Below are 19066 nucleotides of genomic sequence, written 5' to 3'. Positions count from 1 at the left end.
ATATCAGCTAATATTGTACATTACATTTCACAATTATGTTTCACATCACAAAGTAAAATGATTAAATATCACCCTGGCCTCTTTGCTTGTGGCGTTTCTGCAGCTGCCTTGCCGTCTAGTACCCCCCAAGTTAACAGATGCGAAACTAATGTTCTGCTAGAGATAGTCACGCGAGTTTTCGTGACGTTGGTGACGTTAGTGGCGTCAGTGACTGTGGCTAGAAAGTTAGCCACCGTTAGCTTCACTTTTCGCCACAAAAACTTAATTTCTACTTAAACCGTGCAATGGAACGTAAATCCCAAAACAACGAACGCAATCGCTACCGAGACAAACCTTTTGACATCGCCGTTGTCTATGTAGTCCAAATATTGAGGCATCCTTAGGGGGGCGAACAGAAACAATAAATAATAAATAATATATATGTGAGATAACAATGGTTTGTGCTCGCCGAAGGCAAGCACACCCCAATAATAATTAAACACACTGTGCAGGGTCAAACTCTCCACTGAGAGTTACTCTCCACTGATGAAGAAAGTGTTTTGTCCGTCTCTTCATAAACGGAGTGACTAAGTTCAGTTGAGTTCTGGATTTTAATAAGTATTTATCAATCTGCAGATTGGGAGAGAAAACCAGACCTCTGACAATAAATGACAACACAACACCAGGCTTAGGTCTCAATCATGTCTCTCTCCCCTCTGAAGGCCGGAGGACCATCTTTTATAGGGCACAAGAATGTAAACATAGATAGTGACAGTCAGGCAGTAATGACGTTACAACAGTCTCAGAGAAAGAGATTCACAGCTCCCAACACATGACCACTCAAACTACAGAGTTCATAGTTTGAGCTCTCCTTGTAGTCATCTATTAACCCTGACACATAGACACAATCTACTCTTATTAATAGTAAGCTTACATGAGAACATACTAACTAGTATCCAATGACTAGTTCTCTTGATTAGTGAATAATGTAAGCACACAGGAAATCTAAATTTCATCCACAAAGTCCACAACCATCTCCACTGTCTTGAGAGCATTGAGCTCTAGGTTGTTCTGGCTGCACCGGGTCACCAGGTTGTCTGCTTCCCACCTATAATCAGACTCGTCTCCACCAGAGATGAGCCCAATGAGGGTGGTGTCGTCCGCAAACTTCAGGAGTTTCACGGACGGATGACTGGACGTGCAGCTGTTGGTGTACATGGAGAAGAGCAGAGGAAAGCCCTGGGGAGATCCAGTGCTGATGGACCGGGAATCAGAGACTTGTGTTCCCAGCTTAACGCACTGCTTCCTGTCAGACAGGAAGTCTGTGATCCACCTGCAGGTGGAATCAGGCACGTTCAGCTGGGAGAGCTTGTCCTGAAGCAGAGCGGGGATGATGGTATTAAAGGCAGAGCTGAAGTCCACAAACAGGATCCTGGCATAGGATGCTGGGGAGTCCAGGTGCTGTAGAGTGAAGTGGAGGGCCATATTAACTGCATCGTCCACAGACCTGTTGGCTCTGTAGGCAAACTGTAGGTGGTCCAGTAGCGGGTCTGTGATGGATTTAAGGTATGCCAGCACCAGGCGCTCAAAAGACTTCATTACCACAGAGGTCAGGGCGACGGGTCTGTAGTCATTATGTCCAGTTGGCTACAATGTACATTTTCTACAATGTACATTTTTATAATATTTTGCCATTTTGCGGAGGAACCCGCATCGCTGCTTGCAGCTATATTTTAAATTGTGTTTTGTTTAATATATATTAAAGGGGTAGCCTATAGACAATATAGTAATAATAAGTAACGTTTTCTTAGATTTAGAAAGCAAGAATTTTGTTTTAGCAATCAGCTATTATTGAAACTTATCATAGATAGCTCTATTCGTATGACTGTTATGAACTCTAGATAACAGAAAAAACATAGTAGTTTCTTAATTGATGGTAGTAACAGATTTGATTTAGATGAGCCAGATTAGCAAAAGGAAGCTGTGGAGGGAGGAAGACATGCTAAGGGCTCTGAGAGCAGTGGAGGAGGAGGGTGTATCAGTGAGGCAGGCAGCCAAGACCAACAATGTGCCACGGATGACGCTGGCGGATAGGGTGAAGGGCCGGGTAACCCATGGCCACAAGTCTGGGCAAGGGCTCCTGTTAACTGACCAGGATGAACAAGCCCTTGTCCAGTACTGCCTCTACAGCGCAGGGCATGGGTTCCCACTCACCAAGGCCCAACTCCTGGCATTTGCCACCGCCATTAGGTATGTTCAATATTACATATGCACCCCCCAAAATTCTTATTGTAAATGAAATTCATATATTTATATTCTGTTAAAGGAGGAAGAGAGACCCTACCACCACCAAGCTCCTCTGCAGGAGATGGTGGCGGAACTTCCGCCAGCGTCACCGTGGCATTCTCACCATGAGGGCGCCGGACAACATCGACCGAGGTCGAGCCTCGTATGCCAGGGAAAAAAATGTGGGTCAGTTCTACAAACTACTTGGAAAGACACTGGAAGAGAACGGGCTGAGGAAGAAACCCCGACAGATATACAACTGCGACGAGTCGGGGTTTCAGATGGACAAGAGTAGGGACAGGGTGCTGGTCAAGAAGCTGTATTTTGATCCGAGACAGGAGCACCTACATTTATATCAATAATGATCGCTATCGTAAGTACATGAACCCAAGTCTGCACACTTGACCATGACACCGTTTTACACAAACTACAACAGTGACCTTAGAGAACTAGATTTCACGATTATTTTGGTCAATATTGAAATCACGATTATTCAAACGATTATTTTTTTGTTTGAAAACATGCATTTATTTACTGAGAACTTTAAAATGTTCCCTTAAAAAAATACACAAAATGTTCAATTGAAAATAATGTACAAATTTACTTTTACGCATTTAGCAGACGCTTTTATCCATAGCGACTTCCAAGAGAGAGCTTTACACAAGAGCATAGGTCACTAATCATAACAACGAGGTAGTCCCAAACATTGCAAGCAGCCAAAACATGAAGGAAGCATTGTGAAAAAACTAAACAAGTGCCAAAGGGAAAACCCATAAGAGCATGCAGTTATACAAGTTACAAACGAAAAAAAACGAACTTGAAACTCCAAAAATAAAATTGAAGCCGTAAAAAACTACGTGAAAATATGAAATGAAAATTCCAGAATTTAATCTAAATTGTATTCAACCTGAAAAAAAAAATTGGCACACATTTTTTTCTTTGAATACATGGTTTTATTTTTCAAGTTTTCGACCAAAACTTAAATTTTCAGTAAGTAAGTAAGTAAGACTTTATTTATATAGCACATTTCATACAAGAATTGTAGCTCAAGGTGCTTTACATAAAATCATTAAAAACAATAATACAAGTGATAAAAGTAAATTAAAATAGCAACAATAATATAACTAATAAAAGTAGTAAAACCCTTCTGAGATAAACTTACTTAAATGCTTTGGTAAAAAGGTAGGTTTTAAGCTGTCTTTAAAAAATGTCTAGCATGTTTGCTTCCTTAATATTTATGGGTAATTTGTTACATAGTTTTGGGGCGTAATTAGCAAAGGCCGAATGACCAATCTTCTTATCACTGCTTCTGGTGACCTCTAATAGGCCTGCATTTGATGATCGCAGTGTTCTAGCTGGTGTGTGGTTTATAAGGGAGTTAGCAATGTAGCTAGGTCCTAGTTGTTGAACATTTCCAGTGCCATTTCCTGCAAATATTCGTCATCATGGCCGGCCAAGGCCACAGCCGTCATGCGAATGGCATCTTGAAGGCTACCACTCATCTTTTGCATGACTTCGTCCGCTTCACCTTTGTCACCAGCAGCTAAATGAACAACTGCACGAACTGGAGCAGCAATAATATTTCTCTCAGAATAGTCCACCCAAGAACTACCAGCACTCTCTACACACGTTTTGGCAGCACCGGTAGCTCCTACAAGAGCACAAGAACCAGCTGCAACTATCTTTGCAGAGCTTTCAACAGCAGTGACGACTTCTCCGAGCACCGGAATTGACTTTACTGCACCCATTCCTGTGAACATAGAAAACAAACTATGAGACACACATTGAAACATTAAAACGTGAACATCACCATACAATAGTGGGTTTAGTTATACCCGTATCATCTAACCTAACTAGTCAGTGAAACCCCGACCCCCTGACTGGAATCTCCCGGGCCACACCAGGGTGTCATCCAGAAAGAAATCAAACTTGGAGACGGGCAGTGGGCACAGGTTAATACCAGATCACTAGTCAAACTAATATTTTGAAGAAAATGTTAATCCAAAATCAGAATCTTGTTAATCGGCTACTACAAACCCGACCCCGGAATAAGTGACTCTGGTAACCGGGGTTTTAACAGCAATCATTGCATCGGCTAAGCTGCCTAAATTTGATACAAACCTATTGACCTGTTGAGGTCAACGGGAAAAGAACAAGCTTTTATCACAAGCAGGGGCAGACTGGGGGAAAAAAGTGGCCCGGGAGTTACTGTCAGACTGGCCCACTCAGTACGCGGCGCGTTGCCCTCTCAGTACATCGCACGTATCGACAAGTCAGTGGGCTACTTGGAAGAATACCCATACACTTAACATTATTTTGGATGATTACAAAGAAATTACATCATATATGTCATTTGGATCTACCAATTTGCTTGGATGGACACATGTAATAAAATGATACTGGCTATTGTAACACTTCAAGGTAGGTATAGTTTTGCCGTAAAGCGGTATCTCTGGTTGCACGATGTGTATGACTGCATTGATATTTTAAAAGGCTTTTTAGAACAGAAAGGCGACTTTAAAAATGTTTAACACCCAGCAGTGTGTATTTTTTTTGCCTCCCCTTTCAAATTCACAATTCAAATTCCTATACCAAAAATTATATCCTGAGAAAAGTGGATTTTGAGGGGTATAGCTCCATAGACCTCCATTCATTCTGCACGCGCTCATTAGTGCCCTCATATGGACCTAGAGTGGAAATGCAACCAGTTCAGAACCCGGAAGTTTCCTGAGAGTGACAGAGGGCTGGAAGGAGAGCAGGAAAAGGAAATGCAGCTGAACGAATACGCTGCGTGTTTTAAATAGCGTTAAAATAATAATAACGAAACGCAATATGTAGCGGCCGGTCTTGATTCTGTGGCGCGCCAAAATGAGTCTGTGTGGGAAACACTGAAGTTAAAACACATACAGAACAAAAACAGGTCCTTTTGGACACACCAATGTGACAAAAACAGCTTTGTTAAAACTGAATCAAGACAAGACAACAAGCCCCACTCCATCATACTGCACCATCAGCTGTACTGAGCACTACCTCACTTCCTCTTACAACAGGCTCCACTCCATCATACTGCACCATCAGCTGTACTGAACAGTACCTCACTTCCTCTTACAACAAGCTCCACTCCATCATACTGCACCATCAGCTGTACTGAGCACTACCTCACTTCCTCTTACAACAAGCTCCACTCCATCATACTGCACCATCAGTTGTACTGAACGAGTACTTATGTCCTTTTGATTTCTTACAGGGTGAGTCGATGTTGCCTATAACACGCTAGCATTCTGCTAATGAATGCTGATTGGTTAGTGAAGGACTGATACGACCAGAGCTCCCGCTTGATGGCATCCCAAGCGGAATCAGAATGTCAGAGCATTAGCAACATGAGAGAAAAAAGTAAGTGACTAGAGCTTGCCGTAAAGCAGTACCTCTGGTTGTACGATGTGTATGACGTCAATTACATTTTCAAAAGCTTTTTAGAACAGAAAAGGCGACTTTGATTTTGAGGGGTATAGCTCCATAGACCTCCATTCATTCTGCACTCGCTCGTTAGCGCCCTCACATGGAACTTTAACCAGTTCAGAACCCGGAAGTTTCCCGAGAGTGGCAGTTCTCTCTATATTAGACATTCTCTGGGAGGGAGCACTGCATTTGGACCCTTTTGACTGGCGCTGATGAGCCGTGGAGCCGCCATCTTGGAAAGGGCAACCGCTCCACTCAGTGTAATCTGTTTGGCTGGGCCATTAGCTGTCAGCGCATTTAATTAATCATAACGGACTAAATACTGAACTGATTTTCACGTGGTTTGCTTTGCTGCAAAGGTCATACATGTAGCCATGATACAGGACATTATTCTTTTCAAGATATAAAACCAATAGTATGGTAATGTTACATTTTACTTGTGAAAAGTAATCCCCCGAGCCCTGTTTGCAATTGTCCGCCGATTTGAGCAGGAATATGCTGCACAGTGCTATCTTGTTTATTCTGATGCTAAGCAACTAGGAATTTGCCCTTTCCAAGATGGCGGCCGCATTTCTCACGCCCAGCAGCCAATGCGCCGTCTACTCTTTATTATGTCTATGTTTCTCCACCTATTAGACATAGGCTGTTTATCAATCCAAAGAATGCTGAGAACACAAGTACAATCTTTTGAAGAATGTTCTTGAAAGCGTCCTTGCGAGAATGGTCTTGCAAGTCCGCAAGGACTTCTGGGAAATCAGAAGCGTTCTCGCTGGCCAAGTCACCATCCGATGCATCCTCGATAAAAGGGATCAGGAACATTTCTGGGTATTTTTGGCGTTCTTGGTGATTTGTGTTCTTTGGATTGGAACCGTACTTGGGCAACGAAAGATGACGTCAAATGAGTTCGCAAGAACACAAGAATGGAAAAAATAAATAGATGGATTGATAAACGGCCATTGTAGGCTGTTATCTTCCGCCGCTGGCACTGCATCAGACGCTGGTAGTGATTTGTGACTGACTGGTGAACTGTGGAAATGTCCTCGATAAAAAAAATGCGCAGCCAGATGTCAAAAGAAATGCTTCTTTTAACAAGATAAATGAAAAGTCAATCAGCATCCAATTGCCAGGTATAGCGAATCACATGTTGGGGTGGCACCTGGGGTGGTCAGTCTGATATCAGGGGGTCCAGTGCAGGGCCGTAATCGTAACACATGACACATCCCCCCCCCCCCCCCCAATATTCAAATCTGGTCAAAATGTCCCCCCCAATATATAAATAAAAAATATAAATAAAATATAAATGTTCTATGCTATGACAGTCACCCACGCAGGTGTCTGAAATTATCATAACAAATTTAATTATATTCATAATTAAACTAGCAGATTTTGTCCCCCCCAATGTTGACTCCATGGCTATGGCCTTGGTCCAGTGCCATCCCAGCCACCCTTCTGCTTCCACGACTGATCAAGCTTAGGGTCAGAGAACTCTGTAAATGTCCACATGCACGCGCACTCTACATCTGGGATCGATCACATTGACAGCTGATATTCAGGGGTGAGGACTTCTGACCAATATGTTTAAATGGTCTTACATGAAAACTTGTGTACCAGACAAACTTTGTAGCACAATGGCGTGTGATGTTTTGTCTCCTTGCGGCCGCAAGCAATAAAGATTTCTTAACGTGTTCACCGACTGACTGTGCAAAGCTTGATAGATTAATATTTCTGACACCTTTGACTAGAAAATCGTCCAACATCCAGTGAAATTCTAAAACGGAAATGACACGATTAGAAAGTGAAACCCCCTACGCCGCATGGATTAAATGTTCACAGAAAACTTCAGATTTCGGAAATGTATAGCAAACACTTACCCAAAGTATCAGGTGAGATGAGAAACTGATGTTTCTAGCAAAACTTCAGCAATGAGTAGCAGAGCAGAACCAAGGATCTATGCAGTTTTGAAGGATTCTTTGTAACAAGCAGCTGCGGAGTTACAAAGGGGGCGATGGTTTAAGAGGGAAAACAAAACGAAACGAGAATCGTAACAGGGCAAGTATTAGGCACTTTATGGTTGTGCCGAACTCTCACTCCCCCCCAGAATGCCACTGCCTTACGCGTGAACGCGCGCACTACCTTCCTAGCGTATTTCTATGTGTGTAGATTGGCAAACCGAGGCGGTTTTTACGAGTAAAATGTTAAGCCTAGGTTCCCTTGTCTTAGGCTTTGAGGAAACTGTCAGCTATTTTATTCATGTTTCATTAAAATATAAGTTATGTTGCGCTGCACTTGAGATGGTCCGTGTAGGCTACGTGAGATGAATTCCTTATATCATTATAACGGAACACGCATGAATACGAAAAAGGTCCGCGTGCGCGAGTTTAATTCCTTATATCATTATAACGGAACACGCATGAATACGAAAAACGGAAAAACGGATTTTGACGTGTTATTTTGTTTTCTCGTTTTTTACACACAACCATAAAACAACTTTTATTTTTCTCACGTGGGTGGAGGTAAGCGTAAAATGCCTGTCATTGGCCGAATATGTCGTCAGCACTTACCTGTTCCTTCAAAGTAAAAGTTTCCCCCATCTAACTCGATTAGCCTAAAATGGGTTATCTATCAGTTACATTTTAGGGTATTCACGTTTATGAACTTGCCAATTAATCTTTATTGACTTGGGAGTTCGCCCTTCCAACTTCATTCAATGCATCTACTTTTTTAGGGCCTACTGATATCTACAGGCTAAATAAACTAATGTCAAAATGCTGTAGGCTTAGTTGTGTTTTTCCATTTATATTTGTATTAGTAATATTATAAGATCACATCAATCAATTTTATTGGCCCCTTAGTGTGGTGGTGTCAAGTGCCAAGCGGCATGCATAAACTGTGTCTGAGCAAGGTGCACAGGATCATCAGTGCATAAGAACCTCACATGCTGCTATCCCTGCATTTCAGTTGCACATTCCATTTTCCTCTGCACATTTAGAATTTCCATGATGTATATATTTTTACAGTTGTGTGAAAGAAGTTCAATGGAATGTTGAATCTATAAGCACTATCAGTTAGCTAACAATTTACAGCAACACCACCACACTAAGGGGCCAATAAAATTGATTGATGTGATCTTATAATATTACTAATACAAATATAAATGGAAAAACACGACTAAGCCTACAGCATTTTGACATTAGTTTATTTAGCCTGTAGATATCAGTTGGCCCCCTCCTTGAGTCACCACCTTACCGTGGTGGAGGGGTTTGCGTGTCCTAGTTATCCTGGAAGCTATGTTGTCGGGGGCTTTATGCCCCTGGTAGGGTCTCCCAAGGCAAACAGGTTCCAGGTGAAAGACCAGACAAAGCGTGGCTCAAAAAACCAACCATGAAGAAATACAACAATGGTTCTCAGTTGCCCCTGCCCGGAAGCGGGTCACCGGAGCCCCCCCCTGGAGCCAGGCCCGGGGGTGGGGCTCGATGGCGAGCGCCTGGTGGGCACAGCCCGAAGAGACAACATGGGACCTTCTTCCAGTGGGCTCACCATCCGCAGGAGGGGTCATGGGGGTCGGGTGCAGTGTGAGACGGGCGGCGGCCGAAGGCGGGGGCCTTGGCGGTCCGATCCTCGGCTGCAGAAGCTGGCTTTAGGGACGTGGAACGTCACCTCGGGGTCTCGAGGTAGAGAGATTCCGGCTAGATATAGTCGGCCTCGCCTCGACGCACAGCACAGGCTCCGGAACCAGTCTCCTTGAGAGGGGCTGGACTCCTCCGGAGGTGAGGGATGCCGTCAAGCTGAAGAAGGAGGCCTATCGGGCTTTATTGGCTGGTAGGACCCCAGAGGCAGCTGATGTGTACCGGCAGGCCAAGCGGAACGCGGCTTTGGCGGTCGCGGAGGCAAAAACCCGGGCATGGGAGGAGTTCGGCGAGGCCATGGAGAATGATTTCCGAACAGCTTCAAAAAGGTTCTGGACCACCATCCGGCGACTCAGGAGGGGGAAGCAGTGCTCTGTCAACACTGTATACGGTGGGGATGGTGTGCTGCTGACTTCGACGGGGGATGTCCTGGATCGGTGGAAGGAATACTTCGAAGACCTCCTTAATTCCACCAACACGCTTTCCGACGTGGAGGCACAGTCTGGGGACATCGGGGGGGGCCCTTTTATCTCTGGGGCCGAGGTCGCCGAGGTGGTTGAAAAGCTCTGCGGTGGCAGGGCCCCTGGGGTGGACGAAGTCCGCCCGGAGTTCCTTAAGATTCTGGATGTTGTAGGGCTGTCTTGGTTGACACAACTCTGCAACATCGCGTGGACATCGGGGACAGTGCCTCTGGACTGGCAGACCGGGGTGGTGGTTCCCCTCTTTAAAAAGGGGGACCGGAGGGTGTGCTCCAACTTTAGGGGGATCACACTCCTCAGCCTCCCTGGGAAAGTCTATTCAGGGGTCCTGGAGAGGAGGGTCCGCTGGATTGTCGAACCTCGGATTCAGGAGGAGCAATGTGGTTTTCGTCCTGGCCGTGGAACAGTGGACCAGCTCTATACCCTCCGTGGAGTCCTGGAGGGTACATGGGAGTTTGCCCAACCAGTCTACACATGTTTTGTGGATTTGGAAAAGGCTTTCGACCATGTCCCTCGGGGGCTCATGTGGGGGGTGCTCCGAGAGTACGGGGTACCGGATTCCCTGATCGGGGCTGTCCAGTCCCTGTACGACCAGTGCCAGAGTTTGGTCCGCATTGCCGGTAGTAAGTCGAACTTGTTTCCGGTGAGGGTTGGACTCTGCCAGGGCTGCCCTATGTCACCGATTCTGTTCATTACCTATATGGACAGGATTTCTAGGCGCAGCCAGGGTGTTGAGGGGGTCCGGTTTGGTGACCTCAGGATCGGGTCGCTGCTTTTTGCAGATGATGTGGTCCTGTTGGCTTCATCGGGCCGTGACCTTCAGCTCTCACTGGAGCGGTTCGCAACCGAATGTGAAGCGGCTGGGATGCGAATCAGCACCTCCAAATCTGAGGCCATGGTTATCGACCGGAAAAGGGTGGAGTGCCATCTCTGGGTCGGGGAGGAGATCCTGAACCAAGTGGAGGAGTTCAAGTATCTCGGGGTCTTGTTCACGAGTGAGGGAAGAATGGAGCGCGAGGTCGACAGGCGGATCGGTGCGGCGTCCGCAGTGATGCGGGCTCTGCATCGGTCCGTCATGGTGAAGAAGGAGCTGAGTCGAAAGGCGAAGCTCTCTATTTACCAGTCGATCTACGTTCCTACCCTCACCTATGGTCACAAACTATGGGTAGTGACCGAAAGAACGAGATTGCGAATACAAGAGGCCGAAATGAGCTTTCTCCGCAGGGTGTCCGGGCTCTCCCTTAGAGATAGTGTGAGAAGCTCGGTCATCCGGGAGGGGCTCAGAGTAGAACCGCTGCTCCTCCGCGTCGAGAGGAGCCAGCTGAGGTGGCTCGGGCATCTGATCAGGATGCCTCCTGGACGTCTCCCTGGTGAGGTGTTCCGGGCACGTCCCACTGGGAAGAGGCCCCGGGGAAGACCCAGGACAAGCCTCCTTGGTTAGGTCGCTGCCCCCGCGACCCGATTCCCGGACAAGCGGCAGATCACGGACGGATATCAGTAGGCCCTAAAAAAGTAGATGCATTGAATGAAGTTGGAAGGGCGAACTCCCAGTCAATAAAGATTAATTGGCAAGTTCATAAACATGAATACCCTAAAATGTAACTGATAGATAACCCATATTAGGCTAATCGAGTTAGATGGGGGAAACTTTTACTTTGAAGGAAAAGGTAAGTGCTGACGACACATTCGGCCAATGACAGGCATTTCACACTTACCTCCACCCACGTGAGAAAAATCCAAATATAAAGTTGTTTTATGGTTTGTGTTTAAAAAAACGAGAAAACAAAATAACACGTAAAAATCAGTTTTTCCATTTTTGCAACAAACAAAAAAACGGGGGATTTTGGGGGGGGGGGATTTCGGCAGGTATAAAAAACAGTGTTGCCAAAGTCCTACTCCCCTTATAACTTTTACATTTTAGCAACTTGTATCCAAAGCTTTTTTATGGCACACGTTAGTGGGCATGAGGAGCCACCAAAATAATGTTGGGGTGTGTCAGATCTTATAGTCCCAAGATATGGGGGGGGGGGGGGATTTCGGCAGGTATAAAAAACTGTGTTTCCAAACTCCTACTCCCCCAGCAAGTAAAAAAAGACAACCACCACAAAAAACTCAGTCACACAAAAAAAAAATGGGACAAAAAGCCATCAAAAAGCCTTTTTTTTTTTTTACAAATACATCCTCATGTGTTCTCCCTTTCCTAGGAACACAGAAAAAGAATGTCAGTGTAATTGTAAGTTTAGTGTCATTCATTCATACATTCAGTCATGTAATACCTTCTTCTCATATTCCATTCTCATATCTCCAGCCTTGATTTTTTTATTAAAAGCCTCTTATACTCTATATCGAGTCTTTTATACTCAATATCGAGCTCCAGATTCTTTTAAACAGGGCCCTCACATTGTCTGCTCCAACCTGAAACAAAATAAAGAACATTGTCCCTTTGCGAGGCATACTTGGAGAAAGTTGAAGGTGTCCATTTGACTACTGTGTTTCAAGGTTCATTGCTTATCTTGTGTCTTTGTCTTGGCCTTGAATTGGAGGCCCTAGTCTCAGGGGGAGGAAGAAGTTCCTCTTCCTGCTGAGTTTAACACCATAGCTATTTAATCAATTGAGTCATATTTAAAATGAGCTCTTTAAGGACTTGCGTCTCATGTTCAGACCACCACCATTAGCAAGTCATTACAGACACTTCAATCAAAACCACACATTCACGAACTCTCTCACCATCTGTGTTGCAAGTGGTAAATAAAACTCAAAGGTGTACCCCCAAAATGAGCAGGCAGACACAGTTTCCTGATCATCTAGGACCTCCACTTGAGAAAGTAAATGGTATATTTGATCCATATTCAGCAACCACATATGGCATACATACTGGCGTATGACTATTAGTTTCACTGTTACCTCTGTATGGCACAGTATGACGACAGTGGGTCGTAGCAGCAACACCACTGTATTTCCTGTCACTGCAGAGAACAGTAATACATTTCACTCCTACAATATTCATAAATATTTGTTGAATGAACCTGGTCACATTACTTGATGACTTTAAACATACATATGCCTGGGCTTCCAAGCTGCTGCCACCAGGGTCTAAAGAAATGCCCCCTTCCACTCCTTCCATCAGGGGGCGACCCTGATCGCTGGAGAGGGCCAGCTCCTCAGCAGGAGTGAAGTCCTGTGGAGGAGGGCCCCCTCCAGTTTTCTTTGCCTAATTAGGGTTCCTCCTCAAGGACCCATAAGGTCCACCATGATGGATTTTCCTGTACAGTGATAATTTGGGAAAACCTTCAAAATAGATCTCCTTCTACAAAAAAAGGTCAAATTGACTTGAAATTTTGTACAGATAAGTAACATTGACATATTTACAAATGTTAATTAAGACAGTTGAATCAAATACAAAATGTCTGAAAGGGGTGAATTTATGTAAATGTCCACATTGCCTCAATAAGTTTGTGTCACTAAATCAAATGTAATTTTGAATGATGGTTTTTCAAACCCAATAAGCTTTAAGATGACACCACCCTGAAGTACCCTGCAAAGTTTCACCTTAATATGTAACAATATGACTGAATTACAGCTGTTTGAGCTTGGACCAAATCTGACAATGCTTTCCATTGGAGAAATATCTTATTTTATTATCCAGTTGATGACTGACCATGGCAAGAGTCCAGATCTGGCAATGGCTCAATTGAGATGGGTATGGCTGCAGCCTGCAGCCTCCCGTCTTATGCCCTCCCGTCTCATGCCCAAGCTGTCCAACGGTAAATTCAGAGGGTCAAAAATACTAAATTGCGATACTAAAGGTTAGTTTGTGAGCACGTTTGTTGCAATAAATTGAAAAACTTTTTATCAATAGGCCTATATTATTTGCGGATTTCTGGATGTTATTGTTCTGTCCATGATGTTAAGGTATTTAATGAAACCTGCGATGTCCTTCGTTTAAAACTGCATCAGCATTTTATGTTGACATTTGTTTGCGAATATTAGCTAACGTTACCTAGAGCAATTTATGGTTGCAGACTTTGATGGATTATTTTGTGATTTTCCTTAAGGTACACATCAGTGTCTTTAAAATAAAAGAACACACCACAGGTGACAAAATGCACGGTGTGTTGTTATGTTAGCCCTAACCCTAACCCTCGACCTCTGCTACGACTCCTGGCCTTAAACTAATCCTAACCACAACCCTCGTTGTGACGCCTAAACTCAACCGGGCCTCCCAGGCTGCAGCCGTAGAATGGATTTTAGTTTGCAGTCTAGCTAAAACATACACCAAAGTAGGAAGGAGAAATAGCGGTCCAGACAAGCTTTTATTTTGAAAAGTAGAAGCATGAGACTGGAGGGCATGAGACGGGAGGGCATGAGACGGGAGGGCATGAGACTGGAGGGCATGAGACTGGAGGGCATGAGACTGGAGGGCATGAGACGGGAGGGCATGAGACTGGAGGGCATGAGACTGGAGGGCATGAGACTGGAGGGCATGAGATGGGAGGGCATGAGACGGGAGAGCATGAGACTGGAGGGCATGAGACTGGAGGGCATGAAACGGGAGGCTGCAGGCTGCAGCCATACACTCTTGCATCACGATCTGAAGGATCCTTGTGGTTGAACGGAATTAATGCCGTCCTGCAATGCAGATAGTGTGGTATCAAATACGGGAGCGTTGGCTTTCATGTAACAATACAAATAAGCCCAAACATTTTCAAACAGTTTGACATGATAAACTCAGTGTACAGTTGTTACATACTCATATGTATTATCACGGCTCACGCACAGAGGTAGACCCAGATGCAGACTCAGACACCGGAGGTAGCTTCCAAGAACAACGGGGTTTATTTAAGGCAGAGTAGTCGGGGACAGGCAGGTGATCAGTACACAGGCTGGCGGCGAAGGTACAATCCGGTATCAGGTAGAGTGGTCGTGGACAGGCAGGTGATCGGTGCACAGGCTGGCGGCGAAGGTACAATCCGGTATCAGGTAGAGTGGTCGTGGACAGGCAGGTACGAGGTCTAAGCACGGGAAATCTGAGCACAAGGCAGGAACAGAACAGGTAACAGGTACGCAGGAACGCTAGGTAGGAACACACAAGACGAACTGGCACAGGACAAACATAACCCAACAGACTAAATACCCCACTAACGAGCAGACGAGACACACCTGGAGGAGGCGGGGCCAAACAAAACAGGGGAACACACAGGACGTGACATATATACTGTAAAGGCTATATATAACTGTCTCTAATTATCTCAAACTGTCTTAAACTCACAAATCTCACTTTTCTCACTCATTTGATTGGCTTAGACATGGTTTTGGGAGCGGTGATCCCCGCCTCTTTCTACAGAGACACAAAACATTTTTTACAAGTTACAAATCTTTTCTACAAGTACAACAATATTTTTTTACAGAGCTCCATCTCCTGACACTAATTTCACACAATACCATAGTCTCACGCATTCAAAACCTTTGTGGCTTTGCCGCTTCATTTTATACCCCGACACGTCAGAGTCTTTTGGCAAGTACGAGACAGGTTTCGTTCATGATCACGTCACAACACATTTCGAAACACTTTGACACGTGACCAGAAGTGTATTTAAAACCCGTCTCAGAACGTTGTTCCGATGCAGCGAGTGTTGAATGTGTCGGGACAGTATCGACACCTTAGTTTCAAGCAGGCCATCACTAGTAGCAGAGAGGCTAGAGATACTGACTTGTAACCTTATGCTCATGAGTTCAAATCCCCGTTAAGCCTATTGTTGGCCAAACATGAAGTCAATGTCAAACAATGTCATTTTTCTATAGGCCCTTTTTATACCAATATCCTACAAAAGGGACTGACTGGCGATTCAGCCTTGTAGCCTACTTGTTGGCCTTAAAATATGTGCAAATATTGCCTACTGCTACTTACAGGTTTGAATTATGTTTTTTAATTATTTTGTTATTTGCTTCCACGATTGTTTGCCACTGCCAGGGTTGCAACTAAAATAAAACAGCAACAAAAGTTCAACGTTATGGAATGCAAAAGGTAAGTAATTAAGGTCACATATTGTGCCTGGGGCAGTGATATCTTTAAGTCATTGTTTACGCATTTACAGCGTCTGCTATTTTCTGCTATTTTCCCCTCCTTGATTTGGCAGCAGCGACTGTGTTGCTTTTTGCCTGTATTTTATGTTTGTATTGCTGATATGTTTGTATTACAATATTTCACGCAGGAGGAGCAGACAAAGTTTGTAAGATTTTTGTCTGCTCCTCCTGCGTGAAATATGCGGCTCTTGTTTTGTCCATGTTTGCGATTGGACATACGGTGCAAACACCGCCCCTTTTATGTGAACGCGCGCGTCTCTAGATTGGAAAGATAGATTATTATATTGATAAAAAACCCGAACTACCTTACGTGCCTAATGTGTTGCCACGTGCAACTTTCTATACAACGCCTAACTTTCCACGCCCCTAACTGTTGACATATGCCTACTTTTGAAGCCAACGCGCCAATTTCGTAACAAGTGAAGTTACAAAACATCGGGGCTGTGATATAAACAGACTTTCTGTTATGTAGAAGAGAACAACGACCCCCCCCCCCCCTTTCCCTCGGTCAACCTCTTGAAATTCTTCTGCTTTGAGACATCCCTTTTGAGTCACTTCCTCCGTTAAACCAGTGGGTTGCTGGCGCAGACGCTGTCAGAGATGGCGATGGAGAGTTTCAGGCAGTTCTTATTCGCTCTGTGCTTTGCTGTGTCTGTCGGGTTTGTGGCTATAATTTTTGTCCTGAGATGGGTATTTCACTTTAAGGAAGGTTTGGCATGGGATGGAGGACTCGCCGAATTCAACTGGCATCCGGTTTTAATCGTTATCGGTTTTATTTTCATACAAGGAGTTGGTGAGTGTAATAATAAATACCAGCTGACTATTGAGTGAGTTTCCTTTACGTTGTTACTACCAAAAGTTAGAGATATTTTTTAAGAAGTCGAAATATTTTCTCAATTATATTTGTGAAACGAAAACGGTGAAGTTGATCCTGTGCATCAACAAACCTTGAAAACTGATACGAATTGGCAAATGCTGCGAGTACTTTCAGTAATTCCTTCAAACACTGTGCTAAGTGTTCTCAAGAGGATTTATTCAGATTCCAGAATTCCCCAAATTGTATTCCACAAGGCTGGAGACTAATTAGCTTGCGTCACAAAACTTCTTGAATTAGCTTGTAACGGTGTAACCTTGGCATACAAACAATTAACATATCAAACCTGTAATGGACTAATAACTTCATCAGAATATTTTATTTTCTCTTCCCCAAACAGATGTTTTGATTAATATTAGATTGACATTTACAAACCACAGACATAATAACATTTGAAATTGTATTTCTTTCAGCAATCATTGTATACAGACTGCCATGGAGCTGGAAATGCAGCAAGTTAATGATGAAGTTTATTCATGCTGGCCTCAATATACTGGCCTTTGGCTTTGCTGCTGTATCCATGGTAGCAGTCTTTGACTTCCATAATGCCCAAAACATCCCCAATATGTACAGCATACACAGCTGGGTGGGGCTGGCAGCTGTCATACTATACTCAATACAGGTAACTTACCTCCAACGTATTTCTATATGATAATAAATATATACGTTACTTATTCAACACTTCATACTTTAATTAAAGATTTATGTCTGCATGGAAATGTAAACTGTGGACTTGACCTAACTTTTATGATGGAAGGGTAGACAAAACAGTTAAACAGACCTTTACACGTGTTGTGCTATGTGTTTATATAATACAAATGTGAGAAACATGTAATTTGGATAAATGGGAACCAATTCATCCTTTCAACTGAAATGTGTCCTGACTTTTATGCCAGTGCTCTTGGCCCGACGCCTTGTCCTGACATCTCTCTTATCCTACAATGAGCAGCTTGTTCTGGGACTCTGTGTATACCTGATACCCATCACACCTCTATCCTGGAGAGCAGCTCTGATGCCCATGCACATCTACAGTGGCCTCTTCATCTTCACCAGCGTCATAGCAGCAGCCCTCATGGGCATCACAGAGAAACAGATTTTTGGCCTGTATGTTGTTTTTGTTCAAATACATACATTTACAAAATTGGGACATAAAGATTACAAAGTAATCTTTATGTAAGTAATCTTTAGTAAAGACTAACATCTGGCTCTGTTTCATCTTAGGAAGGATCCCAAGTACAAGGACTCTCCCCCAGAAGCAGTGTTTGTGAATGTGCTAGGAGTGCTCATAGGAGTGTTTGGAGCAGTCATACTTTGGATCGCCACTCGGCCTGCTTGGAAGCGTCCCAGTGAGCAGGTCCTGCAGCGCCTGCATACCAACGCTGGACTGGAAGCTGGTGCTGCCGCCCTGCCACAGCACACTGAGAGGGTAGACCTGGAGGCCAGCGGAGATGCCAGGAGGAGAAATGGAAAACCGGAAGACCCAGGACCAGCCAACTGACCGGCCAACTGAGTGCCTCAAGAAACCCACCTGCTGGTTCTGTCTGTCTTGCCTTGTGCTGTGTCTGAAGTGTCTACTGTACTACTGAGAAAGTACCAAAACTGAAAAGAGCTTTTGTTTTACAAACCTTTGCCTGTTTAGTTAGCTCTTTGGAATTGCCACTTCCATCCTTTCCAGAATATTTGCCTTTGAGCTTGTAATTGAATTATTTATGTATATTTCAGAAGGGACTGTATAATATGATAAATGATAATTTCACAGCCCATATCATCAATGCATTTAATATCAAATCATATTAATGCCAGGCAATATATACACATAGGTCAATTTCCACAACTTATCATGTATTTTTTGTTCGTTTTTTTACAAATTGTATTACCATGATTAAATGGTTAGAAATGTATGAAGCCAAGCAAAAGTTATCCATATGATATTTTCTTCTATTATTGTTATTAGGTTATTGTAAAGAGTTTTTATATTCTTTAATAAACAGTATATTTGACTAAAATGAACTATTTACATGCAAGTCATGTTTGAATCAACATTTAAAGCTGCAGATCCAGGTTCCTCTCAGTCATATTGATAGGCTGCTTTTTTAGAGATTAATTTGAAGAGTCCCTTGGGACACGATCATCAAGTTATTTGCCATTTGTAACAGGTACAAGTAGCCTATAACAGGTACAAGTATACTGGAATTAGTCCTTCTCCTCTTGACAATCCCTAGCAGCCTATTTAAACATCTACAAATGTGAAAATGTTCATACTCATAACAACTAAGAAT

The 19066-nt window shown here is 43.8% G+C and overlaps 1 protein-coding gene and 1 long non-coding RNA gene across 4 annotated transcripts; one reads left to right on the top strand and one right to left on the bottom strand.

The window, feature by feature from the left end:
* Positions 1-3195: 3195 nt before the first annotated feature.
* Positions 3196-7816, bottom strand: LOC146235080 (uncharacterized). The gene is made up of 2 exons (XR_014741731.1): positions 7596-7816; positions 3196-4015 (listed from the first exon to the last, which is right to left on the bottom strand). It is a non-coding gene; the product is annotated as an uncharacterized LOC146235080 (long non-coding RNA).
* Positions 7817-15052: 7236 nt separating this feature from the next.
* Positions 15053-18793, top strand: cybrd1 (cytochrome b reductase 1). 3 transcript variants are annotated; one of them, XM_084689149.1, is made up of 5 exons: positions 15053-15854; positions 16619-16706; positions 17201-17409; positions 17737-17891; positions 18009-18793. In XM_084689149.1, the coding sequence occupies exons 1-5, from the start codon at positions 15846-15848 to the stop codon at positions 18283-18285; spliced, it is 738 nt and encodes a 245-aa protein (XP_084545275.1). In that variant the 5' UTR covers positions 15053-15845; the 3' UTR covers positions 18286-18793. The 3 variants fall into 3 exon arrangements, with proteins under 3 accessions (XP_084545275.1, XP_084545274.1, XP_084545276.1); XM_084689148.1 differs by lacking the exon at positions 15053-15854 and having other exon boundaries at positions 16417-16706; XM_084689150.1 differs by lacking the exon at positions 15053-15854 and having other exon boundaries at positions 16657-16740.
* The last annotated feature ends 273 nt before the right edge of the window (positions 18794-19066 follow it).

Source organism: Hypomesus nipponensis, chromosome 23, assembly GCF_054491055.1.
Source record: "Hypomesus nipponensis isolate SF chromosome 23, ASM5449105v1, whole genome shotgun sequence".
In the NCBI taxonomy this organism is placed as follows: Eukaryota; Metazoa; Chordata; class Actinopteri; order Osmeriformes; family Osmeridae; genus Hypomesus; species Hypomesus nipponensis.
This window is presented reverse-complemented; position numbering and strand designations above follow the sequence as displayed.